This window comes from Rhipicephalus microplus, chromosome 10 (genome assembly GCF_043290135.1).
Source record: "Rhipicephalus microplus isolate Deutch F79 chromosome 10, USDA_Rmic, whole genome shotgun sequence".
Lineage (NCBI taxonomy): Eukaryota > Metazoa > Arthropoda > Arachnida > Ixodida > Ixodidae > Rhipicephalus > Rhipicephalus microplus.
The window spans coordinates 48,934,233-48,962,141 of record NC_134709.1 but is presented as its reverse complement, the minus strand read 5'-3'; the positions used below and the strand labels follow the sequence as shown (position 1 = coordinate 48,962,141).

Genomic DNA, 27,909 nt, shown 5'->3' with positions numbered 1-27,909 from the left:
CGAGATGGACGCGCACGCCGTGCACTTCGTTTTCCAAGATAACAGCCAGATAGCGCTCATGTCTCACATGTAACATGACTTGATGCGTTCGTTCGCCTCCGCTGCACGCTCAAGTCATTCTTACGCAGCCTCTCCGAAATACCATTAACCGATTTTCTTCAAGAGAACATCAAATAAACGTTTTGTTTACTCTCTCCAGACGCAAGACTATCGTCTTTGAACGACATTTGCAGTGTAACATGAAGATACGGGGCCAATTTTTTTTTTTGCGTTTCAAGAGAAGTTTGTGCTGACTTACCCTTGTAACTGTGATGACCATCCTCACCCACATCTGGTGCGCAATAAAATAAGACAAAATGTACTTTCTTGCTAGAACTAGGTTTCGAAGCCGTGTCTCACCGATCTGGAAGTAAGTGCCTTGAGTTTGCTTGACCCCTATAGGTCACGCGCGCAGGCTTTCCCAATTGGAAGTGAATTCAAGCATACTAGCGTGTTGTAGTAGCGAATCTCTTGAACGAGGTGCAAAGCGATCTTAAGCAATAGCGCAATTCATGAAAATTCTGACCCCGAGAAGAATCAGTTGTTAAACCGTGTTTTCGCCACCACGTGTATCGTTCTTTCGTGGGTCGTCAACTCGCTATAGAGGCTGACAAACTCAGCATAGTATAGGAACCACGCCATGCACAATTGGTTCGAAAACAGCGTTCTCAAAACAGCCAATTCATAGAAAGAAACAAAAAAGAGGAAATGAATAAATAAATTCAATAATTAAATAATTAATTAATTATATATATATATATATATATATATATATATATATATATATATATATATATATATATATAAATAAATAAGACCGTGTCAGACGTCCGGTTTCGTTGCCCCATTTACCCGATTGAAGGGGGGATCCTCAATTCTTGTGTCTCTCCTTTTACTCAGAAGCGTTTCTTCTCTTATTATCTTCCATAACCAATTTCCCCATTTCTCCAGCGCCGCGTAGCCAGTCGGTCTAATAAGTGAAAACCTCTCTGTCTTTACGCTTGCTTCTTTTCTTCCTTTATAGCTCACATTATGGTCACCATAAGACTGTCATGCGCAAGAATCACTTACCCACGATTTTTCAGTAAAGTACAAAGGCCGAGAAAGGTTTATTGTCAAAGTGTTAACCACGATACATTCAAGTCCAACTGGTGATAAGTCTTTATAAATAAACGCATGGCATACACAAATAAATATACTATGGTGGGCTTATTTTCATCACACCTACACTTAATGAGAGAGCCATGTTTCCGAAAAGGTGTCGGGGTATAAAAGGCACCAAGCAATGTACCCAGACGACGCGTAAAATGAATTTCTTATTCATTGTTGTTTTAGAATCGGAGCTCTTTTGGGTGTGAGTCGTTCCGTCGCGGATGTATGTTGGAGTAGCCACTAACAACTTCAAGTTAGTTTCAACACTTGCTCACTAGATCGGGTTTTGTGCATATATAATTTTCTCCCTTTGCAAAGGGGCAGGCGTTCACTATACATCATCGTCTTGGATATATTATTACTCAATGGCATTAGTGGTTTTTGTTTAATGAAACATTCACAGCATAAGCACGGACGGAATGATGATGAATGGGGCGAATCATTTATCGTCCGATGCGCTCCCTAGTGTGATAGAAACGGACGGACGCATAGACGGACGGACAGACGAATGGACGCTCCGCCCCACTCAACATCGATGAGTCTGTGAATAAGCTGTGATTTTTTTTAATTCCGATTGCCTAATTGTCTTGGCTAGTATTACACAAACCACCAAGTTTCGCTGTAATTTACTTTCCGAAGAGCTTTAACTCAGAAATGTTTTCGGATACCGATCTGTGTGACAGGGACCGTATAATCCGCTCTGGTTTTCCGAGGTTTATAACATTCGCATGTGCATCCCATTTCATAGTGCCTCGCTCTTGAATAGTCGGGAAATGACATCAAGTGCCTCCTCCGCCTTATTCTGTGCAGCCAAGTGTCCGGCTCCCTGTAAAATAAATTTATAAAATGAGACCATTTGCCGGTGCGGTCGTTCCGACAAGCATGCATTGCGTACTATTCTCACGAGTCATACCACTTTCATGAGTGTTACAACATACGTTGCTGCCATGTGCTCTTGGTACGGATTCAAATAGTAGGAGCTGAAAACTCTGATCAGAAAAAGCATAAAGAGAATGTTGGGCATCCCTACGCGGAGAAGCACTGAACGAACAGCTAGGAGTCCATAACACCCAAGAGGAGATCATTGAAGCCCAAGAGACGGCAGAGCTGGTGCGCCTGTCATCTACGCCGGCTGGTAGGCAGATTCTGTCCATCTTATTGATTGATTGATTTGTGGGGTTTAACGTCCCAATACCACCATATGATTATGAGGGACGCCGTAGTGGAGGGCTCCGGAAATTTCGACCACCTGGGGTTCTTTAACGTGCACCCAAATCTGAGCACACGGGCCTACAACATTTCCGCCTCCATCGGAAACGCAGCCGCTACAGCCGGGAATCAAACCCGCGACCTGTGGGTCAGCAGCCGAGTACCTTAGCCGCTAGACCACCACGGCGGGGCTCTGTCTATCTTAGGTCTCAGCTGGGTGCTCGTAGACGATTGCCGCCTTCAACTGCCGGATGAACAGTGTACTGCCATCCAGGTCTCTCCAGTTCCACGAAACGTCAATCCACAGCACTCAGCGAGATTTTTCAGCTATTGCCGTCAATCACTCGGATCATATTATCTATGCTGCATCTCTTAGGTACTCTGCTCCCTCAAGAGCCCAACAGATGTCTGTAGCCCTTGCCATATTGGACGACAGTAGGTCGCAAATCTTCACCAACTCAAGCTTGGCGGTCAGGGTTCTTGCCTCTGGTTTGGTATGTGCTCGTGTAGTTAAACTAGTTGAAAACGGGACACTTTCTCTACATACCATTACCTGGTTTGCTACCCATATCGAATCCTTACAGGACTCCCGCGTAAACCTGAATGAAACTGCTCACTCCCGGGTGCGCGCACTAATCCTCCGCGGTGAGGGGGGGGGGGGAGGGGGAGAGACGACGTAGGTCTCCTTGATGGCAGTGGGCTGTTTAGGAGCGCTTCACTTACATTCAGTGAAGTGGCCAAACACTACCAGTTAAGTAGGCGGTCATTTTCTCATTCGAACAGCAAGTTGTCTAGACCTAAGGCCATAATGTTTGGAATGGTCCGGGTCATGTCCTTTCCAAGCCATTATTTTCCTCAGCATGGTCTCCTCCGAGGCTTTTGGGTATACCTGCCCTGCTTGTGGTGAGGTTACTAACTTTGAACATATTCTCTGGCGGTGCCCCTCGTTACGGGACCGAAGTCGTCTCACAGAAGAGAATTGCGACACTGTCTTATGAAGCTCATGGTTACTACAGCAGCTAACGGCTGTCCAGAGAGCTCATTATGTGGCGGTGCTGCAAAGTCTCCCAGTCCCAACATGATAGTGGACCGAGACGTTGCTCTAAAAGAGTAGCATTTCTCGTGACCCAAGAAAGTTCGTGTCTGTCTGACTCTCGAATGTGAGGTCGAGAGAACAAGCTCACGTACGAAGACAAAAAACAAAGAAACATTGCTGCAGCTAAAGTGCGTACAAAGTACACATAATTGAAATAACGAACTCAATAAGGTAGGACATCCTTGAAACAACTGAGTCTGAAAAATGGGCCTAAGTGATGCAGTAACTGTCTTTCAGGCGAGCACACCACAACCTTGGCACTTGGGGGAAAGGCGGAAATAGCTAGAGGAAGAAATGAAGTGAAGTGGTAGACATAGAGAAGTTAACAGAGGACTGGCAGCACAAAAAAAAACGGAATTTTCTCACCGTCAGTTCCAGGTTTATACTGATCATCTGTGCTCTTAAATATTTAGTGTCATTAATTTCACCACCATAGTTTTATTATTAGGTCAGCAAAGCAATCCCAAAGATTAACTCTTAAGTTTCTAGCTGTAATCTCTGTTGCTGAGGTAACCAATTTCGAAGTCTTTTTTTTTTTGACAACGTTTCCAATTTCGTTTGAAGCAAAATATTGTTTAAAAAACATATTTTCTTCATCGTTGTATATTACTCTGGCTCCCTCCCAAGACAGTTTGCTTCATTTTTACCAATTAGGAACTACGTAAGGCCTAGTAGAAGCCACCTTCTCGCGGCATCTTGTTCTTGCTGTTGTGAAAGAGCACTTCGCTTGCATGTAAAAAATAGTTATTCCGTTTGTTCTGCCTTTCAAAACACGAAACACCCGGTTTCTTTACCGGCAAGATAATTATAACATATGGTCGTTCTAGTGGGAGGAGCGCTTTTAAGCACACAGTTATTAGGAATCGCATGGTGATCCCTGAAGACCCCGTCTATGAGCAGCACCGCTAACAGAGCAACTGCATAAAGCTCACCTTGATCGTCACGAATGTGACGTTTCCTTTGTAGGCTTGATAGTACCCTGCTACCTGGTCACGTAGCTTCCAAGGCTTGTACTCAGAAAGGACCTGAGTGCGTGGGTTTCAAGGAACCAGTAACAGGAACTTCAAGTAATTACACACTGTTAGGCCACTATATATTTTGCTCTACTTGCAAGAAGAAAACACACAGAGGGGAAAAATACGCACTTCATCCTCAAGCTTTCTAGCAACCGCAGTGTATTTTTTGAAGTACAATAATTGCGTTTTTTTTTTTCTGCAAAAGCGTACTCTTATTTTGCGCATTATAAGTGCTTTACATTTTGTAACGAGTATGTAATTGACATCATCAACAGGAATAATCTGGTCACAAAGCATAGTAGTAGGTATTAGTAATAGTTTATTGTAAATTAAAAAAAAAATTTCTTTGGCATTGTTGCCTGTTATATCTGTCTTTCTATGCTACCTTTCGCGTTCCGCAAACCGACCGAAAATTTGTTCGTTGCAATTGATATCACGAAGGCTCCACCATTCTATGTCTCGTTATCAAAAAAAAAAATCTTACTGAAATAAAGCGTCATGAACCGTTGTTCGTACTTTGTTTGCTGTATCCCCGACTTTGTTATAATCGCTGTTTTTCAATAACGATGCGCTAACTTACACTATACCTTATTTTCAAAACAGACAAAAAGTTCACCGACATCCAAGTAGGTTGAAACGCGCATTCTTTCCATTAAGTCATGGTATCTCGGCCATATAAATACGGATTCCGACAAAAGGTATTCAAATCAACATCACCACATTTCTTGCGCTGTTTTCTCTGCAGTTCGTAATAGATTAAGGCCCTGGGCTGCTGCGGTTTGTCACTTCTGGGTCAGAGAAAATGGTACAAAAGATAACAAGACAATCAAGTAGCGCTCACCTCGTAGCCAAGACTGTCGACAAACATTTGGTTGCCGACAACGTTAAATGTCAGGTCTGTGTCTCCGTTGTAAAACAACGACTTGAGTTTTCCGGAATCTATGAGTTTCTTCACGACATCACCAAGCGTGATGTACTGCGTGGCGTAAAGTAGACGGTCACTTCAGAAAAGGAAAAAGAAAGACTTAAAGGTGAGAAAAGAATGCGTGGATTTGCTAATTTCGACTTCTTATGAACGAACAAGAAAAGGCAACACGTGATGCTCGTAATTTGAATGTAAGCAAATAAATTATCATCAACAACAACAACAACATCAGCATGACCCCTTCGGAGTAAATTATGTTATTGTCACAGACATACTAGTCTCAAAGAAATACTCATGTCAGTGTAACGTCTTGATTTGATGGGGTGTATAATTAGCTTAGAGAAAGAAAGCAGTGTCATGGCGGTGTGCAGATGGAATAACAGTTGTTTAGAGCAGCGGAGTGCCCTCACAGTAAACCAGTTTTCACTCTTCGGGGTGCTTTGCTGTATCTATAGCTAACAGCCTAAAATAAGGGTGTTTTCATAACTCAAAACACCTATGTGGGTATTTTGTATGTGTAAACATTTTTATTGCAGGGTGTTATAGACACGCTTTGCCATGTCTATAACTAACACCCTTAAAAGTGTGTTTTCTCAAACCAAAACACCTATATGAGTGTTTTTATTTGCCCAAACATTTTTATCGCGCGGTGTTATAGACACGCAAAGCACCCTTAAGGGTTCAAACTGGTTTAATGTATGACTTTGCATGCGGTTGTCCGCCACTGTTGTCTTACGTTAGCTTCCATTCATGCATGAATTATGGTACAAGGACCATGCATGCAGTATGGCAATGCGATGCGTTATTACGACATCAGTCTACGCGTTTTCCCACAGAAAATGCCGTATGAAGCAGCCGGCTGGGCGCTTCAGACTAGTGTTATTCGGTCTGTATATGAAACAGACTACAGACTTACCGACAAGGGTTCATCCATGGCACCAGAGCTCAGAACATTCATTTGAGAAATTATGTGCGTAATTTCGCGGTTACTTTTCCTACTGGTCGGTAGCCAACTGTTCTACACCTTTGGATTAGATACTTGAGGAAGTTGGTAGGAACTCGTAGTCCTAAATGTGTGTGTAAGGCAATGTTAGGACGCCTGATGAAAGGAGCTTGTTCTGTTTGTTCCTTTCATCTCTCGTCCAATAAATGCAGAACCCTAGAACTTCTCCTTTAAGAGTTGACCGCGATAGTGAAATCTAGCTCCTAGTGCGCCCTTCAACCACTACGTGCATACTTAATTATATAATTTGTCAAACACACACACACACACACACACACACACACACACACACACACACACACACACACACACACACACACACACACACACACACACACACACACACACACACACACACACACACACACACACACACACACACACACACACACACACACACACACACACACACACACACACACACACACACACACACACACACACACACACACACACACACACACACACACACACACACACACACACACACACACACACACACACACACACACACACACACACACACACACACACACACACACACACACACACACACACACACACACACACACACACACACACACACACACACACACACACACACACACACACACACACACACACACACACACACACACACACACACACACACACACACACACACACACACACACACACACACACACACACACACACACACACACACACACACACACACACACACACACACACACACACACACACACACACACACACACACACACACACACACACACACACACACACACACACACACACACACACACACACACACACACACACACACACACACACACACACACACACACACACACACACACACACACACACACACACACACACACACACACACACACACACACACACACACACACACACACACACACACACACACACACACACACACACACACACACACACACACACACACACACACACACACACACACACACACACACACACACACACACACACACACACACACACACACACACACACACACACACACACACACACACACACACACACAGTAGATTGCACCAGCGCACGCTCGCGAATGGTATGCACATAGAGGTTTTTGATCTCAAGAGAAAGTCACATGGCCTCCAAGGTACACGCCGCTCGCTCACCCTCTCGGGGAAGTCATAAAGAGTGTCACAATGCCTCACAGATGGCAGCACGTTATCTAGCGTTTGCAGTTGGCTTGATCAACGCCTCTTGTCGGCTGCTGACCCGCAGGCCGCGGGTTCGATTCCCGGCAGCGGCGGCTGCATTTCCTATGGAGGCGGAAATGTTGTAGGCCCGTGTACTCAGATTTGGGTGCACGTTAAAGAACCCCAGGTGGTCAAAATTTCCGGAGCCCTCCACTACGGCGTCTCTCATAATCAAATGGTGGTTTTGGGACTTTAAACCCCACAAATCAATCATGATCAACGCCTCTTGATAGGCGTGATATGTTTTCCGCTATACGGACGTAGTTGTCCATGTTTAGTGCTGTTTGGAAGTTCCTGTGTGTTTTAGCGGCTATGGTTCCAACTACCCCGGCCTTTTTTGACGTAGTTTCATAGCTTCCCGAATGCGCCTACAAATCGCCGAATGGGCTTTATTTTGTCGTGCCAACTGTCGAGAAAAATGCGCCAAGGACACTCCTTCCCTACATAGCATTTGTGTAGAGTTTTTTTTTTTTTCAGGAGCAGCTGCAAGTAACATCATGGCTTTGTGGCAGGACACCTGCTTGCCATGCGAACGACCAGGATTTGATCATCAATCGGACCGAAAAGTTTATTCTTTATTTTATTTGCTTATTTCTCTATTTTTCGCTCATGGACGATTTTTCGCTCGCAACCAGCGGTGTCGACGCCGACCACGGAATTTCCGCGACACGAGCTCTCTAAGGCTATCGCGTTAAAATTGTGAAATGCGTGCGTCGACAAGTGTGAACAGCCTACATCCACACTTTTCCACAACAAGACACCGAGATGTAACCAACTCCCTCCTTAATGAATGTCCACGCGAGAACTTCGTCAGTCTGTTTGCCTTTACGTATAGCACACTGCGTGTTTACAAAGAGTAGTATTAATCTGCGGGTTTATTTTAAGTAAAACAAAACCTCGATATACTTATGTAACTCATGGCAGATGGAGTCTTATCTTTATTTGGACCGCATTGGCTCCTTATAAAGTAACTTAAGTATTAGTACGCTTGTGTTCTTGCATTTCACCGTCATCAAAATGCAACCGACTTGGCCGGTAGTCGAACCCGTCTCTTTCAGCTTAGCTGGGCAGTAAGTGCGCGTTCTTTTACGCCACAATCATAAATGTAGAAAAGTTCGGAATAAAGAGCCTGATCTACTCGCATGTGAACAGCTTTACCCTTACAGTCAATGGTGAAGTTGGGCTCAGTGTTGACGGATAAATGAAGGCACACAGCAGGGACGCAGCCCCTGCTGTGTACCTCAATATAAATTTTAGGGGGGGGGGGGGGGCAGAGACAGAGTGGAGACGGAGATTAGCCTACTTACTATATGCATATTTTAATGCATACTCAACAAATTTTATTGCTGGAATAGTCGAATAACAGTCTTGGTTAACACTGGATAACACAGATTTACAATGAATAACAGTCCAGGTTAATACTGGATAACGAAGATTTCACACAGGATCAGGCAAGAAAGAACAGAAGGAAAGGAAGTCTGGTACTTCAGCTTTCCTTCTTTCCTAGACCTGTGTAATCCGTGCAATTGAGCATTTGAGAATAAAGCGTGTGCTTGCAAGCGTGCGTGTGTAAATACATAGACAATAAAGAAATATTTGGCAAAATTTTTGTCAACGCGGCCTCACCAAGTGTGAGGCAAGCGGAACGACTTTCTGCTCTCCCATAGTAAAGTACCAAGTACTCAAAATCGTTAACTACTTTTTCTTAACTCAAGGCTCCAACTCCAACCCTCCCCCTACCACCTGGATACGCAAGCACTACACAGGAACGTATTAGTAGCATGGTCCTTACCTGCACGGTGTCCAGAGCATCGGAGAGTCCGCACTATGCAAAGCCTTCCGCACCTGGGGCTGGTTCAGATATGTGGCCACGTCATCGTAGGTCACGCATGGTGGATTCGATTGAAGATTATTCGGGCGCTAGAAGGACAGCGGAAAACAATCCTCACGGGAGTACTCTGTCGACTCAATTCGTCCCAGCTTTAGGGCAGCGTAAGTGAAAACCGATTCCACTACCCAGAAAGAACGAGATATGAGTGACTTATAGACACGTTATGCATAGACACCATCAGAAGCTGTGGGAAATTCGGCATGGTTGACGAAAACTGCAGACACTGGAGAGAAGTGGTCTCTAGAATCGTTTGGCTTTCAAGTGAGGGATGGCGTTGGTGCGGAAGTAATTACGCCCCACCCCCCTGTTATCGGGATTCATGATCTCTACTATAAACACACTGGGTAACTATACTCTGCGGTCCCATATGGTGTCAATTTAAACTGATCACCTCGCACATCGGGCCGTTTCACTTATATTAAACGAGACAGCTTTACTTTGGCGTAGAGTGCAATTCGATTCAGAGATGCACCTGTTGATGTGACCTAGCCATTGTAAGATCATTCCGTACCAGCTAATTGAGTCACAATAAGCATTCTTCTGTTACAATAATTTGCAGTTTCTTTTGTACCGGTAAATAGACATATCATTTTTTTTTCGTAGCTGTTTTACTACCTGCGCTTTTTTTTTACCTAGTCGTGCCATCGTAGCAGCTCCTAGAAGCTCTTCTGTACTAACTACTACATTTAATTTCCTGACATGAAGTCTGACGAAAACGCAAACATTTTGGATTGGTATTTAGCCGCAGGAATCGATGGTTGCTACTCGGACACGTGAGTGCCCTATTTAAAGTAATGATTAATTATTACAAATCCCCATGCGATAGCTGAATTAGCGCTTGTTCCATTAATGTACCCGCTAATCACGAGTGACAGGTGGCTTTCATAAAAGTTCCTAGCCTATACATGGTAAACATGCAATCTGTCTGTACCAAAAAGGAACTTTCGATACTCTTACCGCTGCAAATACATATAAGCGTTAATGAAATCTGCTCTTTTTGTATCGCCCATCAATGCAGATGCTTTGTGTTGTGATCCATGTTGCCAGTCGCACGCTTGCTGGTGCTGCTAGACGTAGCAGCAACATTTGCTTTAAATACAGCCCCGTATTTTGGAAGAAGCTTTGTTCTAACATCGTATAGTTTAAAATTCCTCTTGTTTCTTTCAATATGGCGCTGAAAAGTTATGGCCATTGGCTATGAAGAGGTCATGACCCTACTTGATTATATGCGGTATCTTCTTCGCATTGAAGTTAGGCCTACCACCAAATCTTATGTCCTGTTCTTCGCCTTCAGCGCGGGGGAACGTACTAAACAGACATAGCTTTGAGGTCAACTTTCTGGACGCAGCTGAAGTGGCTGAAGTGGCCACCAGCCACCGCCTGTCAGAACAAAGACGAGTAAAACGCTGAATCATTCGCTCTTCAATTAGCCTAGCTTCTCGCTAAAAATAGTTTGAGTTTCCAATGGGTTGCTACGCTTGAATATTACAATGCACACGTAAAACAGCACTGATTTGCTTACTAATATTAAGGCGAAAGCATTTAATGGCTCATGCTCGCGTCCGTCAGTCGTTCCGTGTGCTAGAACGGTGCCAGATGTGGCCCCTCCCATTCGCACCCTCACGTGATTGCTGAAAGAGTGTTTAAAAACGAGTAAAAAAAGCACAATGTATTCAACCGAATGGCCACAGGCTTTCCCTGGACATGTTTTGGAATTTGATGAATTTCATTAATTTTCTTCCACATGGTGACCTTAAGTTCTCTCAAATTTCCGCACCCACAGAATAAAACTTCACTCACCCATGCTTTGACGTTCAGGCTTCGCAGCACTAACTGCTGTGCCCGGAGGTGTGGCGTAATAAATGTGGCGTATTGCATTGCACGCTCCATCTTTGACCCACTCTCCTGGTTAGGATGAAAGCCGACACACTTATCATAAAGGTCGTTGTTGTTGAGGCCTCTCTCGATGATCAAGTGTGCCGCAATTTCCACCTGCAGAAAGCAGAAGATGCTTGGGTAGCAAAGCATAGTTCAAGTAGAAAACTACACCGATGCACTTGTGTTTATAGGTACACTAATGAAATAAAGACGATATATGCTTACGAAAGATCATTTTTGCCAAAGCAATGCTTTGAATGATTCATTGTGACAAGTCAAATGTAAGGCCCGCCACGATGGTCTAGTGCTAATGACCAGAAGGTCATGGGTTTGAATACAGGCCGTGGTGGCCTCATTTTGATGGAGGTGGAATGCTAGGGCCGGTCTACTTAGATTTAGGTGTACGTTCATGATCCTCAGTTAGTCAAAATTTTCGGAGCCATCCACCACGACGTCACTCGTAATCATGTCGCAGTTTGGAGACGTAAGACGCCATCAAATATTAAAAATAATAATCATTTCAATATTGTCATTATTACCTAAACCTTGGTAACAAAATGGCCCTATAGCTTTGAAAGCTGGTGTGAAACCACTTTCTTTCAATAAAAATATTAATGAGAGCTAAGAGAAAATTATGGAAATGGAATTACAGTGGGTGTTGTTAGTAGTATCTTAATGTGAATGAGAGAAAATTTAGTTTGACGACAACACTTTTTTTACATTTACATCCCAATTACTACTAACATTCCACATTCCTTGAACTGAATTTGTGTTAGTTCTCATTGTGCAGTTCTCAAAAACAACAAAAATAAAACAACGAGCCCTTAATTCTCCTTCCTTTCATCCTTAATTCGTGGAGCAAGTCTCATTTTTTCGGCCTTGATGCCTTCTAGTGGTATGTTGTCAATTACTTATCAAACGCACGCTGCTAATAATTGCACTGTCTATGCGGCACCAGGGGTCAGAAAAAGATAGTGTTTCACACTCGCCATCGTGGCTACTAGCAAGGCTAACACTCTCAGGCTTAATTGCACGTATGTACCCCATAGAGTGAACTTATGGATCGCTACCTCTATACTTCAGTTAGTAAAACATCGGACGCATTATTTAATAGCCGCTGGTTTGGCCCCTGCCAACGGCAACGTAACTTGTCGTCCCCTTTTATTTGTTTGCATTTACATTAGAACTGCAAATAACATCCCCTGTATTTTTCTTGTGATCAATGTCTGTTCTCATTCGTATCATCTCCTAATAATAAAAACGATCCTCTATACTTCCACTTCTTTCTTTCTCTTCAACAAGTCGTTCTAAAGTGTGCTATATTTGGTACACTACGCACGCTAGATAAATCTCATGCGCACAGATGTTTGGCGTTTCCCGGTCTCAGCAGAATGGTGGAAGGATGTATCTATGCTGGTTAAAGCATTTATATGTACGTACTGCAGTCTCACATTCCACTGATATGAAAGGTGGCTCAACGAAGCTGCACGTCTCCTCGGATGCACTTCCATTGCAACACGATGACAGCAGCTGGTTCCACGTCCTGTTGTACAATGAGAGGTGTGCAAAAACTGCGTTCTTTACGAGTTCCATAACTCGGAATATTATCCCTCAGGAAGCAAATATACGCAAGTAAGGTAGTGATTTACGCTTCGAGAACTTATCATGACAGGGAGAGAGGGAGAAGGAAATGACCAAATGAAACGCTGGATATGTTAGCCTGGCTATTCGCAGTACATTCTACTCCACCTGCTGGGCCGTAACATACTCACACACACTCGCACGTACAAATGCACTCACACACAGCATTTCCTGTCTACGACACATGGTGAACATCGACCGTAAGCCCTGCTCACGGTGTGGCCCTGCTGTTGAAGAAACGCGGTTTTCTTTCTCGACTATTCTTTTCCTAAACTGATTCAACACTGTACGCACCATCGTGAGGTACTGCAACAACTCTTCAAGGCGTCTTTGCTTGAGTGTACAGATTTTCCATCAGTGGGAAGGGATTAGTCCCACCTGTCCTCCTGTGCTGCCAAACAATTTTCTACGAGTTGCACTGGACCACTACCCAGAGCAGCTTTCCTATACTTGCGCAGCTGGCCTGGACTTAGTGCGTAAGCAAGCGTTTTACTGTTGCTACAAGGGGAACCAGCAACAATGGACATGCGATGGTGATTTAACTACAGGCTGTCGTTCTATCCACAACTTGCGTAGCTCAATGTCCCCGGGGTGATACTGTACATTTAGGTGCACTCCGGCTGTTACTGGTAATATCGCGGACATAAAGAAGCAAAATAAGTATATTGAAGAGATTTGTGCTTGAGAAAATTGCGGTTTGTTGGAGAACATCAAAGAGAGACATGGGCACCTGGTCACATTTTGGTACCGTGAGAAACACGCGAAACGTGTAATATGTGCTGTTTTGTGAATGTGAAGGCTTCTTGAAATTGCATGTAAGCCAATCTCAAGTTCATCTTCGCTGGTAGAACCACGCCATTGTCAATACCTCTCACGTCCGACAGCCACAGCGGTCTCATTTCAATGACGGCGAAACACTAGTGGCACGTCCATTTACATTCTGCTGCTCGTTTCGATAACACCAGCTGATCTGAAATTTTCAGATTCCTTCGCTACAGCATGTCTCATAATCATATTGTGTTTTTGCGACAAAAATCTAATGATGATTGTATTTATTTAAAACGCTACAGGTCCTAGGATAGCTCGTTCGTGAGGTGCACGCATGCGTGAAACGCATGACTTTGAATGAGCGTATTTATAAAGTTCAAAGTGTTCTAAAGGGAGTAATTTATGTGCCTTAAATGTAAAAATGACCTTCGCGGTAGAATAAGGAGGAAAAAAGTGTTGCAAGCATAAGAAAAAAATGTGTTACAATTATAGGCAGAATAAGGAAGAAAAATGCTTTACAAGCATACCTGCAAGACAGGGCAAGAAAATGGAACAGCTTACATATATCAGTTACCAACTGTTTATACCCGTAAAAGAATTAAGATATTGTGAAAAATTCACATATTGACTATGCACACGCAGTACCACTTTCACACTGGAAATGTTTACAAGAAAGGAACATGCCAGTTTCCCGAAGCTGGCTACTCACACTGGGTCGAGTATCCCGTGATACTGTCCGAAGAGGAGCAGAGAGTTCCCGTTAGAGGGAAAGTCTAATGCACCGTTTCCTATAGCATATCCCTGGTAAACGGAAACCGAGTGTATGTGTTAGTTTATCTGACTACCGGCTGGTTAATGGCATAAGAACGTAGGTAGTGGTGTATGCACAGGAACTTTCACACATTTTAGGTCGCCCTGTGAAGTATAGGCACCTCGCAAAATGTCGAACGTGAACATTTCGTATCATCACAAAGAAACGATAAAACAGGTGAACATTTACAAAGCCTACTAACTAAGGTAAGAAACCTCAAGGAGTCAGGTTACGATGGCAGTACAAAATTCATTAAAGGTAATACAACCAACTCCTACGAAGCGTGAAATTGTAAGGCAGGAAAATTGCTGAGTTTCATAACTAAAGAGTGCTCCACGATATTAGAATGCTTGAATAGGCGTCCTGCGTCTCGATTCCCCATCCCGTACAGGCTTTTATGACTTGTACGCATGTCTTTCAGCGTCACAATATCAGGCTGTTAAACTTGCTATTTTTTTTTCTTCAGCAACTAACCGCCCAAGAATACTGTGGGCATATACACGTAAAAATGATTGGTTTCGTTGATTTCACGTTTCATGGCTTTATCAACTCTCTTGAAGATGATAACAAGTATGAGAAAACTTTGTCTTCACAGCCCAAGAAGGAGGAACTCATTTGTCTTATGTAAAATTGCTTATACCTACTTCGGGATGGCACTGATCCAATAAAATCACAATCAGCAAACTAATAATATCGTTAAAATGACGTCATGAAGTTCTATCATTATTGTTGTAGAGTGGGTGGCTCCATTGTTTCAATGCGCTTAGCATCGATGTAAATATACATCTCGACATGCACTGTTTCAAATTTTTTTCTGTCAGAGCATAAAACTAAACTCCAAAAGTTACGTCTAATATTAGAATGAGAATCCATTAACAAAAAGTATCGTAATTACCTTCAGCTTGATTCCTTTAGGATCTTCCAGGAGTCGAGATGCCAAGATGGTGACATAGGTTGCGGCGCTTCCCTTGCCGGAGAGGTAGAAATCATTCTCCTTTAAGCTACTGAACTTGTTGAAGAAGTCCGTCAGAGCACTTTGTATGTCGTCTACCGTCGAGTCGTCGTTGCTGGTGTAGTTACCCGCAAGGTCGTAGGAAAAGCCGACAGATGCGGGTGCCTCCAAGTAGAGCACATTGGCAAGCTGTAAACATGTTTCATTTTGTTTTGTTTATGTTTTTCATTGATACGCTTCACTTAGACACCTCTACGTATTATGTAAACAATCTTGTTGTAATGTATTCTTTATTAATAAGTTATCAGTCATTCCGTGTTGTGTACAAATGTTTGTAAGGTATGCCAATGTGAAAAAAGAGCGTCATAAAAGTTTTTTTTGCTTGAATAACTACACAGTAGCTAGTTGACAAAAACAAGCTGATTGGTATCCTGAACGTAGGTTCAAACAGCTCGACTAAGACAAGCACATTAAAAAACTCAAACCACTGAAAAGTGCTTCTTCTGTGGCATCTAGTTATTGGCCTCCCTGTTTTGGTAAAATTTTGTCAACCTTCGTCTGTATAGCATAATGACCTTCTTTGAAATTTTCTATAGTACTAATTGTGGTGAATCCGTGTCTATAGAGTGCTTGGCTTCTGACGCGATGGTAGTGGGCTCGATTCCCCCTGCGGCAGTCGCATTTCAATAGAGGCGAATTTATAGAGGCCCGTGTAGTGTGGGATGTCAGTGCACAGATGCTCGAAACATCTGATGGTCGAAATTTCAGGAACCCTTCAATGTGGTGTCTCTAATAATCGTATCATAGTTTTGAGACGTAAAACACCACATAATAAAATTATGTGCGCACTCTGTGTTCAACTGATAATGATTGAGCCAATACTAGTCTAGTGGTTCTTTGAGACTACTCGTTGTATTTTCGCTCTAGGCGTAAGTGATGGTAGCCATAATTCTTGAAACGAGAGTTAAGGTAAGTGCTGCGGCAGGATGACATGGGTTTCGTTTTCTAAGCATTTTTTTGGTTGACGAAAGCTGTAAACTTGGATCAAAGTGAACTGTCAGATCGTATTTTTTTAAATATTCTTTTCCACGAGTATCACGGGGTCCACAAAGTTTCCATGCGTTGCGAAAGGCATACGTGTTCTCAATTTTGTAGAGTATCCCGACGCCCACACATTCAATTTGGTTTTCGTATGACGGAGGTTTTCACACTCAAGTAAGTCTACGTATTCTTCTTCACCTCATTGTCATTTCTCTATTTGCTAATTCTTAAGGCAAAATCTCCTAATACGCAAATGAAGATACAAGTCTGTTCTGTATTACTTTTTTTAATTATTTTGTACTCTCAGGACACTCTTGCGACATTTATCTCTACTCACCCAACCCATTCGTTCATCAAAAAGTTCATTTTCTTTTTTGAGAAAATTTTCTGTTCTTTCCCACAGTCCTTTCAGTTGCCGGTACTTCTAATTAGCAATAGTTGTGAATTAGTGAAAACTCATTTCTCAAGAGGCCCCGCCCTCTACCTACACTATCCATTTAGTACCAATAGTTAATCAGAAACAGAGGCCGCACCACTACCCAGATCTGTGTAGAATAGCTCTGTGCAGGGTTACAGTGCTAACATGTCTGACCTTGTTCCAGCTGTAAGCGTTCTCGACGAGGCTCTTTCCGTTGTCGGCGACACGGAACGGTCCGTGTTCTTTGAACATGGTGACCATGGAGCTGCATCCGGGCCCCGCGTCCAGCCACAACAGCAAGGGGTCCTTCTCGGGTGTTCCTTGGCTCGCTACGAACCTTAAAGTTGTTGTACATATGATAGGTCATGGAACGTTTGGAGATTTTTGGGAGATGGGGCGGTATTTCGTGACACTTTTCCGATGACAAGAAACACACCTTAGTAATAAGACTGGCCAAAAAGTCACGCTATACCAGAGCGAATGTGTGCGTGCTATCATTGTGCCCTCCCATTAAGTCTTCATTGACGTCGGCGTCGTAATTGTGACCTATGATGACGTAATATGTTACCAGGATTCGAGTTCCCTACTTGCTACTCGAAGAACCTCGTTTCTCTCGAACGTTATTTTTCTATGTGCGCGAAAGAAAGGGTGATATCGTTCAAGTACTTACTTCCTCTGATAACTTGACCGAAAAAGTCTATGTCAATTATTCCATTCTGTTCAGCACATTATACATTCTTCAATTCTATTTTGTGCTTCAAAGCTATATCGTACATGTTGCATATGATTCCAGCGAAATAGCAGTTAAAAAACTCCCAAGTATTTCCCCGAGGGTGAACATGGTTAAGTGCGAATACACGGGGTGATGCTATGAGGGGTATTTATTAATTCGCACTGTTATATTTATTGATCACACTATGGTGCCTTTATGGTGTAATGGTTCCTGGGAATCGCAATTTGATCACACGGGGGAGTTTACGTTAACTCACTGGCGAATGCCAACGGGTTTTAACTTTACTCCCCCTCACGACCCGCTCTCGACGGGAGACTGAGAGAGAAAGCGGGCGCCCAAGAGAGAGGGGTGCGCGCGCAGTTGCAGCGAGTGAGGAGAGCGGAGGAGCGAGCGAAGGGGGAGGGGGTATAGGGCGCGTTACTGACACCGACATCAGCGTCGCGTCCGTGGCTTATTCGGTAGAGCGTCGCGCTGCGGCCCGCCAAGTCCTCTTTCTTTTGAATATAGAGAGAGGACTGCGGACGCCGCCGACGGCGGGGGATGGTTTGGGGTCGCTTATAAAGTGTATTCACACTTAACAGTGCAGTTGAAGCAAAGCAATAGGCTGACGAGGGGCTAACTGGCATAAACATGAATATGCATCGATAATATGCGCTACTCATTATTTATTCATACGAGAAGGGCTTTCAAAGCTGCATCTTTCACACCTACATTACAAGCTGCATGCACACGAAAGGCGTCACGCACTCGCAATCAACCCTGACGTACAACCTCACCCATGCATTCACGCAATATGCACCTAACTGAGAAAAAAAAACCTCAGTACCTGTTAATATTTTGATCTTTACTGCAAATAAAGTGAAGAAATTATCCACAGATGAAACCATCTTCGCCTTCTTTGAATCTGAATTAACCTGAATGATACTGAAAAGTGAATCTAGGGATATTTTTCTCATCTAGAAAATTTTGGGGTGTCACTATGGTGATAAAACGTTATCTACATGCGGGAATCGCTGCTCGAGCCTTGTGTCAACTCAGCATGCTGCACCTGTTTGCGCTACCTAAGAGCGCAATTGATAACTGAATGCAGGAACAGCGCAACCCAGAAGTAGTTACTTCGTAACTACGGAAGCGAACAAAAACAAGGACAGAAAAGAGCGCTTTTTTTTCGCTTCCGTAGTTACGAAGTAACTACTTCTAGGTTGCGCTGTTCCTGCATTCAGTTATGCCCTACCAGCTTGCCCAAGCTTCCACGTTTCGCAATTGATAAGTTCTAATATCTACAACATAGAGGTTCATTGCTGTGTTCGAAATCAAGGCGTGCACATTACTAGTGAGCGCCCTATCACCTGAATATTGTGATGAGCTCGGCGTACGTTTAGGACATTCACTAATGTTACCCTGCAGGTCACAATGATGTACTGTAAATGACAACCGCCGCCTCTGTGGTTAGCGCGTCTTACCTACATTTACATTTTTCATTAATGGTTAGTTGAATGACCGGTTTCTGCTCTTCACAGACCAGCTTTATGCTCTCCCATAGTAGAGTACCTAGTACTCTAAATCGTTACCCACTTTTTCTGAATACATACTTACATGGCGTCGGAATCTCGGTGGTCAAAGGGTTCATCTCCTTTTTTTTTTCTTTTGGGGACGGCTCACTGCTCTCCCATAGTTGAGTTCACCATTTTTTCTAAACAACATAATTGTTTACACGGCCTCACTGAGTGTGAGGCTCAGTAGACTGCTTTCAGCTGCCCCATAGTAGAGAATCAAGTAGGCAGGATTGTTCAACACTTTTTCTATACACAAAAATGCTTTTTACTGATAGTATCTTAGCTAATAAGAAAATTTTAGAACCTAGCTTTTTTCAGCATAGTATAGTGCCAAGTACTCTCAGTTGTTAAACACTCTCCTGACACACAGGTTCAACATAACTGGGACGGTTTCTGCTCTCTGATAACAGAACACCATATATGTTTTTTTAAATGCGAAGTATTAATTAGTGAACTTCGATGACTTTGAGCGCATCTATCTATCTATTTAGCCGCTTACGTTTGGGTGCTGTCGTGGTCACCCCTTCAACTTGGCGTGAACTAAAATTAGCAAGGGAGGGTGAGATGGCTTGACGAATGGGACGTGCTGATCAAGACATGAATAATCTCACAATCCCATCGTGTACATCGTAAGACACTTCCCATCGAACAGTAGCACGTACCCACAGGCAGGTATGTGCCACTGGTATGCGGGTATGTGCAACAAGTGATTGACACTTCCCAAGAACGACGAGAACACATATGTGCAATTTCAAGTGAGCGTTAAGCAATACCCGACATAGGTAGCGTCGACCCAGCGAACATATAGAATCAATGTCAGGGTTAAGAAAAACCTGATATAGGCAGTGTTGACCCCCTGACGAATGCAAATAATAAATTTCGGGGTCACAGCAGGAATCGAACCCCAGCATTCTGCGTGGCAGTCAAGCATTATACCCCAGAGCTATGCCAGGTCTTGGAACTACTTTGCAAATAGATGCTAATCATCGTGAAACATCTGGTTGCAGTGCTGCCTGCCCAATTTTATAAACATTACTTATGTACTTCTTTGATACAGCCGTCACGTCGGGTTAACATCAATTGTGGTTAGGTGCCATGCACTGAAGTTGATTTATGTAGCAGTGTCCAGGGCCCGCATCTTCGCGAGCATCAACACTTCATATCAGCTTCTGGTGTCGCTAATACGCATGTTCTAGTTGACATTGTTGCGAAAGTGCAAGCAACTGGTTATATAAACATGTGCAACTTTCCAACATATATCTGTGCCTCCAACATGTGTACATATATTTAGCGTTATTTCATGGCGTGTCACTCAATAAAAAAAATGCAATGTGGTCACCTTCCCTCCGCATGATTCGCATACGTCGATTCCCAGGTACGTGGGATCTGCCTTTTTTTTTAATTCGAAAGCCAGCTCTCTCGCTTAACAAACCTTAATCAGAACAACAGAGGTTCACGACACATAAACAAAGAAACTACACTCATGCATAGAGTTTAACAAAGATCGGTTGAAAAGTCCTTTTATCCACCCTTGTCAGTCTAAGTGTGACCAGACGATGTCCGGTTGCTCAAGCGTGCCTTCGCCATCTAATTACTCTTTATCGTTGAATACTTTTTTTCTATTCATCACTGTTTAAGCCATAGATTTTTCTAAACACTCAATCAATTATTTTCTTGCGTTGTTGAGAAGGAAAGGAAATCTTTGTGATATTTCACTGGCATAAAGGAATAGTTAAATTATCCTTTGTTGAATAATACAAAATGGCTACGGTGCGCCTTTACCGTGAATTGATCGAATTTATGGTCCCTGCATTTCTTCTTCGTACGAGCGTGTGCGTTATTTACTATTTAACATCGTACCAGTAGAACATCTTTCGCGTTGCTCCCGCACTCAGGAATCCCGAGTACTGCTTGAAAGATGGTTGTTCAGCCAGACCCGGAAGGAAAAGGATCTGGTCCACAGGCGGTCCTTGCGAGCTCACCAGTGAAACAATTGCCAAGGCAACACTAATCAAAGCCCAGAGCCGCATTGCTGCAAGAAAAAAAGAGATCATAATGTATAACTGGTAAAGCAATTGATGTTGTGGGTATCCAATAGCTGTAATCAAGAGCTCCCATAGGTTGAATGAAGCACTGTCGTTTTATTGGGAAAGCTATCGCCGATAAGCTTCACTTCAAATCTTATCCCTAGGCAATTACTCGCTATTTGTGTTCACGTGTGTTTTTTTACCTATTATCCTCTGTAGTACATCTTCACATATTCTAACTTACTTTTCTAGTATGTATTGTCCTCATATATGTTCATGAATTGAATTGTATTTTCTCTAATGATCAATATTTATCCATGTATATACATCTATCACGTATATTGTGCACGGCCCCCTCAAACAATGTCTCTCGAGCGCTCTTTAAGGTACTGTAAATAAATAAATAAATAAAATATAACCTAGAACAAGCATATCCAAAACATTCGTCGTTCAGCCGAACGTAAGCTGGGCCTCCTGAGGCCAAAGGTAAGAGATGTTCTGCCTGGAACAGAGCTGATGGCTTATTGAACAGTATTTACACGTCCGTCTACCTGTCCGTCTGTCTGCCAGTCTGTCTGTCCGTCCATGCATCCGTCCGAGTAGCACGCCCAAGCCAAATTTACGCTAGTATTATCTGGAACCAGTCCAATCAAAAGCGTCTTGGTGAGCTACGACGGATCCAGCGAATGGAAGTCAGGTTTCTTTATTCGTGCTACCAAAGGACGGAATCAGTGACAGTGTTGCTTCACATGACTAACCATCAGAAGCTGTCGAAGCGCAGACTAATCGCACGCCTGAAGTTTCTGAACCAAGTGTGTGACAAAACGCTAAACATAGATCGAACTTTGTACTTGTAACCCGCACCCGCCTTCCCCGCCCAAGTGTCACCACGTATCAATCATCCGTATGCTATTTTACCTTAAGACACGAGAATCTATGCGTTTAGGTTTTCCTTTTCTACCTCGTACAATAGACCTCTTCTTGTTTGCAAACAGTCACTGTGACCACCCCGCCCACCATACCCTCCCTCGGAGCTGGTGCTGATTGGCAAGAAGTTTCTGCCAGTGGGGTCCTTCTACACAGCAGCGCTGCGTGTGTCTGCATACCTTTTACATAAATTGTCGCGAATGGGTGCTTTTTAATGTCACAGCTTTTAAATCTAAGGGTCACCACTGCCTCTAATGAACCATTCTGGGGTTGGTGAGCAGGCGATAAAACCAGTTTTCTGTGGGTCGGAGCGAACGCCAGACTTGCTGATGACGTGGTCCCAGGAACAAGAGCTCTTCACATGCAAAGCGGCACTTTTCTGGCACCATGGTGAGTCCAGAGTTTTTGATTGCTTGCAGTACAGCTTCAAGGCGCATGAAGTATTCGTCTAGTTTGAGGAAAACAACATGACGTCATCCAGGCACACATGACAAGTTTGCCACTTCAAGCCGGCCAGTACTGAATCCATGACGCGTTGGAAAGTCGCGGGTGCCGAGGAAAGACCAAAGGGCGTGACATTGAACTGAAACAGGCAGTCTGGTGTATTGAAGGCAGTTTTTTTCTCAGTCTCTCTCATCGACTTCAATCTGCTAATAGCCGGTATTGAGGACCATCGAAGAAAAGTACCTCGCATTGTGAAGTCAATCCAGGGTATCGTTTCTCCGGGGATAAATGTCCTCTTTCGTGACATTGTTCAGGCCGCGATATTCAATGCATAAGCGTAGGGTTGCATCCTTCTTCTTGACTAACACGATGGGTGACGACCATGGACTCTTTGAAGACTGGATAATATCGTCGCGTAGCATTTCGTCGACTTCCTTCTTTATGGCGTCACGTTCTCGCGTCGGCACTCTGTACGAGCTTTTTGGGGTGGCCTGGCACTCTGTTCTGTTAGGATGCGATGTTTTGTGACTGGGGTTTGTCGAATTTTCGACGACGAAAAAAACACTCCTTGTACTGTCGGAGCTGACTTCTGAGCTGTTCTTGCTTGTGCGTCGGAAGGCTTGTGTTAACATTAAAAGCTAGTTGAGAAGCTTGAGTCGTCGCAGAAGCTTCAGTATACTCGGCGAGAGCGAAAGCGTTGCTGGGTTTCACCATGTCTTTGATGTAGGCAACCGTGGTGCCTTTGCTCACGTGCTTGAATTCATTGCTGATGTTCGAAAGCGTCACTATAGCTTTCCCTCGCAGCTCGGCTATTCCTTTGGCGAAACAAATCTCGCTGTTGATCAACAGGCACTGGTCGCCTTCAATGACGCCTTGCATATTTGTTGATATCTGTGTGCCAACGGAAATGCTGACACCGAGGCGAGAGGAATGGTGACTTGTCTTTCCAGCACACTTGAGGCATGCTTTCCTGGTGGCGTGTGCAGGCAGTGCTTTTTCTGTCGATAGCGTTATAGACTTTGATATGAGGTTGGTGACTGCACTGTGAGCCCTAATACTTCCCTACCAACAATCATGTCTCTGTAGCAACGTTGTAGGTCCTCAGAGCCTGCGACATAAATCTGGTTCTTAATGGAGACTCTCGCTGTGTAGACTTTGACAGGTACTAAATGACCTCCAGCTGTCCGGATGCGGCATCTGGCGACGGAAATTCGGTGGAGTGGCGTCTTCATGTAGGCATGGAGGGGGGACGAAGCGTCGGGCTGCAGCAGCGTAGCTCATCACTTGCGGCTTAGGCTGCATGCGGTGCTTCGGAAACTCCAAGCGATTGATTGATTGATTGATTGATTGATTGATTGATTGATTGATTGATTGATTGATTGATTGATTGATTTGTGAGGTTTAACGTCCCAAAACCACCATATGATTATGAGAGACGCCGTAGTGAAGGGCTCTGGAAATTTCGACCACCTGGGGTTCTTTAACGTGCACCCAAATCTGAGCACACGGGCATACAGCATTTCCGCCTCCATCGGAAATGCAGCTGCCGCAGCCGGGATAACTCTAAGCGATTGCCAAACTTCTTCACGGACAATGTCGGCAATCGCGTGTGCTTAAGCCTGCGATGAAGGCAGCAGATTCTATAGCTCCTCCCGCGTGATCTGTCGGATCGTTTCTCGTATGTCGCCAGAGCCACGGGCATGTGGACAGCTGTGCTGTCTTGCATCGATCGGTGATCGTACTGGCGGGTACTCATTCCAGGGTCTTCTCAATTTTTGTAGCTTCTGAGATACACTTTAACTGTTTTTGGTGGATTCCGCACTAGTTTAGCGAACAGGTCTTGATTTGCCTCTCGCAGGACCAAACGGACCTTCTTTTTGGTCATGTCAAGGTCAGTGAATCGGAAAAGATGAGTCATCTCTTCGGCAAAAATTCTGTTGCTTTCGTTCGAAAGCTGCGCCTGTCTTTCCAGCAAAGAAGCGGCCCTTTCTTTTCGAGCGACGCTTATGACTGTTTCGAGAAATACGCCACGGAAGTGTTCCCATGTTTGAAGTGACCACTTGTGGTTCTCGAACCATGTCCTCGCCACGTCTTCCAGATAAAAATAGGCACGACGCAGCCTTTCTTCAAAGTCCCACTGGTTCAAAGCGGCCACTTGGTCATACGTCTCATGCCAGGTCACCGCTTCTTAACATGATGATCCTTGGAAGGTCGGTTGCTCTCTCGCCTGCTGCATTACGACCGTGGCGGGCGTTGGCATAGGGGCTGTCATAGTGGTCGCTGTAGTGGTGGTGGCCTTCGGGTTGCAAATGTTAATGGGTAGAGCCCCGTACTCTCAATGTAGCCCTCACTGCCTGCGGCTAGCTTGCTGATCGATGTAGCCTTCAACGTCCTCTTCACGCTGTGGGCTTGGCTCACGGCTGGGGGGGGGGGGGGGCATTCGGTACATAGGCCGGGAACCACATCTACCAGATGTCATGGGGACGTGACGCGTACGAAGGAAGCAGATTAAATGTTCCACCAGATTGTTTATTCAGCCGAACTTGTGGCCACGTAAAGGGAAAGACAGATTGCAGCAATACACTGACGCTGATTGCGGCGAAAAGCGCGTCGGCTGTCGATCAACTGACAAGCGGCGAACGCGTCGGCATTTATACACGTGTCATCAAAAATTCTAGCGTTATCGCTAGCGGCTACGTAGGTTGGAGAATAGTATGTAATATTTGTGAAACGGGCGTAATCTTAACAAAATGATCTACTGCAGTCCCGAAGCTTCTCGTACACTGCAGGTGCAGTTTGCGCTGAGAATTACTGACGGTGAAACGAGGCGATAACAAAACGAAACGGGAATATGCCAATATATATCTTTATCGCTTTATCTCTCTTGATAAAATTTTGTCCTTTCTCTCTGCTTCTACTTATGTTGCTTTGTTTTTCTTTCTCTCTCTATCTTACTCTCTCTCTCTCTCTCTCACTCCTTGTGCAACTGTTCCCGCTATTCCTACAGTGAAATCCTTCATGCCGATGAGAATAAGGTGGCCGGCGGCCAGCACCCTTTCACCTACGATGAAGCAACGTGATGCGATGCCACAATCGAGAATCTTCAGCACAGCTCCAAGTGAAAGTGCCGCCTGGACCCTGTTAAACGTAGCCATCTTTGTTTTGTTTTTTTACCAGTGATGCCAGAACACGAAGTGTTTTGTGAAGTTGCGAATATGCCCCGCCGCGGAGGTCTAGTGGCTAAGGTACTCGGCTGCTGACGCGGTTTCTTTATACGTATATAGTAACGAGGCCACAATGATTTCAAGAAACGGTGCGTGTTATTGTATGCACCATCAGTACTGCCACGTCATACGCCATTGTCATGAAGAGCGGTAGATACACCACGAACTCAAGTTTTTAGAAAGAGAGTTTAATAAAGAGCAGAGATAGTTCACATGTGAAAAACTTGCGAAACGAAGAAATCCGGTAGCCTCACTATAGCTTCGGCGTTGAATCAGCGTTCTCAAAGCAGAGCTAGTTGAATTTCACTTACCGAGTACTCTGCCAATATTTAATGTGTGGAGATTGGGGTATGAGATATATTGTTGCAAGATATGATATGACAGGACTAGTTGTTTTACTTAGCTTTAGTACCGCGTGAAAATGCCAATGGTAGCTGCGTAGAGCTATGCCCCAGAGAAAAGTATAATTCAAGGTCTGGCCGTGGTGGCTTTCGTAAAACTTTTTTAAACTCGCAGAATTCGGGTTCAACTGGTTCGTTTTGTTAGTTTTAAATATCGTCAGTTTTAAAAATCTGAAGGTTCAGTGCTGAGCTGTTTTATGACACGGCGTAGTAAATGTTCACTGATAAACAAGGAAACAATAGTTGAGTCGATGAGACATTTTATAACAACGGGAGGCTCCGTGGACTCCTTCCTCCATTTTTTAATGACTCTTTGCGCGTGGCGCGCGCCTGCTCACACTGTATGCAATGATGCTTTTTTTGTTATCGCACTGCAGGATTGTTTTTTTTTACAGTACAATTCAAGTTATCTCTATACGTTCTACTTGAGTCGTATCCATCAAAAAAGTCTTTACTGTCTTTTCGCAAGTTTAAAACATCTCTCACAGAAAGAACGGTTCTGCAACTATTAAGCTTCGTAAAACCATATGGGGCTCGGTTTCTGAGACAGAAGCCGCTGTTTCCATCCCGGCGAGGGCAGTCGCATTTTGAGGGACGCGAAATGCTATACAGATCCATGTCAATGAACGTCAAAAAAAAAAAAACACTAGATGGTTCAAATTTCTGAAGCCCTCCACTACGGCATCATATACAATCGTATTGTGGTGCGGAACGCAAAATGAACAAATAATGTATTAAAAAACAGGTACTTACTGAGATCGTATCATTACCAGCACCTCAGTCAGGCTGCGTAGAGCCCGGCCGCTCGTCCGTCCGAGTTCCGATTGGGAAATTTCAGCGCCTGATAACAGCAACGATAAACGCAATCGGAACCTTCTTTTGTTTAGGAGGCATTATCGCGATCGCCTGTCTTCTAATTCGTGCTCGGTGGATGCGACATGTATATTGTCGTCTTATCATCAGCATTTAGGAGAAAGCGGCATTTAGGAGAAAGCTACCATTTAGGAGAAAGCACCGACATTTTGTATTGATATTATTGTGGAGTTTAACGTTCCGAAATCACCATCTGATTATGAAAGCGCCGTAGTGGAGGGCTCCAGAAATTACGACCACCTGAGGTTCTTTAACGTGCACCCAAATCTGGGCACACGGCCTACAGCATTTCCGTTTTCATCGAAAATGCAGCCGCCACAGCCGGGACTCGATCCTGCGACCTGTGAGTTAGCAGTAGATTACCTTAGCCACTAGACCAGCACCGTGGGGCACCGGCATTTTGGAGAAAGCAATCTCAATTAGGAGGATGCATGCGTCCGCAGCTGTTGCTCGGAGAGGATGGTGGACGGGTCCCGACGGACGCCTGAGATAGCCCAACTATGAAATTCATTAGCATTTAAAAGCAGCATCTGTGGTGCAACACAAATATTTAAGTATTAGCGAGTGTGCTCCTTTACTACGAATGCCATATATACATAACTCTAAGGACCATATTGTTTCTGACGCTTCG

General features: G+C 44.1%; 1 protein-coding gene across 1 annotated transcript; it reads right to left on the bottom strand.

Annotated features, from left to right (window-relative positions):
- Positions 1–1,116: 1,116 nt before the first annotated feature.
- Positions 1,117–27,219, bottom strand: LOC119181714 (lysosomal protective protein). The gene is made up of 11 exons (XM_075874760.1): positions 27,159–27,219; positions 21,243–21,414; positions 17,268–17,430; positions 15,578–15,823; positions 14,581–14,672; positions 12,903–13,005; positions 11,385–11,576; positions 9,486–9,613; positions 5,354–5,513; positions 4,429–4,521; positions 1,117–2,017 (listed from the first exon to the last, which is right to left on the bottom strand). The coding sequence occupies exons 2-11, from the start codon at positions 21,410–21,412 to the stop codon at positions 1,934–1,936; spliced, it is 1,431 nt and encodes a 476-aa protein (XP_075730875.1). The 5' UTR covers positions 21,413–21,414; positions 27,159–27,219; the 3' UTR covers positions 1,117–1,933.
- Between the last annotated feature and the right edge of the window lie 690 nt (positions 27,220–27,909).

Excerpts from the sequence above, each read along its gene's own strand:
- LOC119181714 (XM_075874760.1), bottom strand. The coding sequence starts at position 21,412 with ATGCGGCTCTGGGCTTTGATTAGTGTTGCCTTGGCAATTGTTTCACTG. Across the intron at positions 4,522-5,353 it reads TCGACAGTCTTGGCTACGAG|GTCCTTTCTGAGTACAAGCC; the intron begins GTGAGCGCTACT and ends CCACGCACTCAG. Across the intron at positions 2,018-4,428 it reads TCACATTCGTGACGATCAAG|GGAGCCGGACACTTGGCTGC; the intron begins GTGAGCTTTATG and ends TTTATTTTACAG.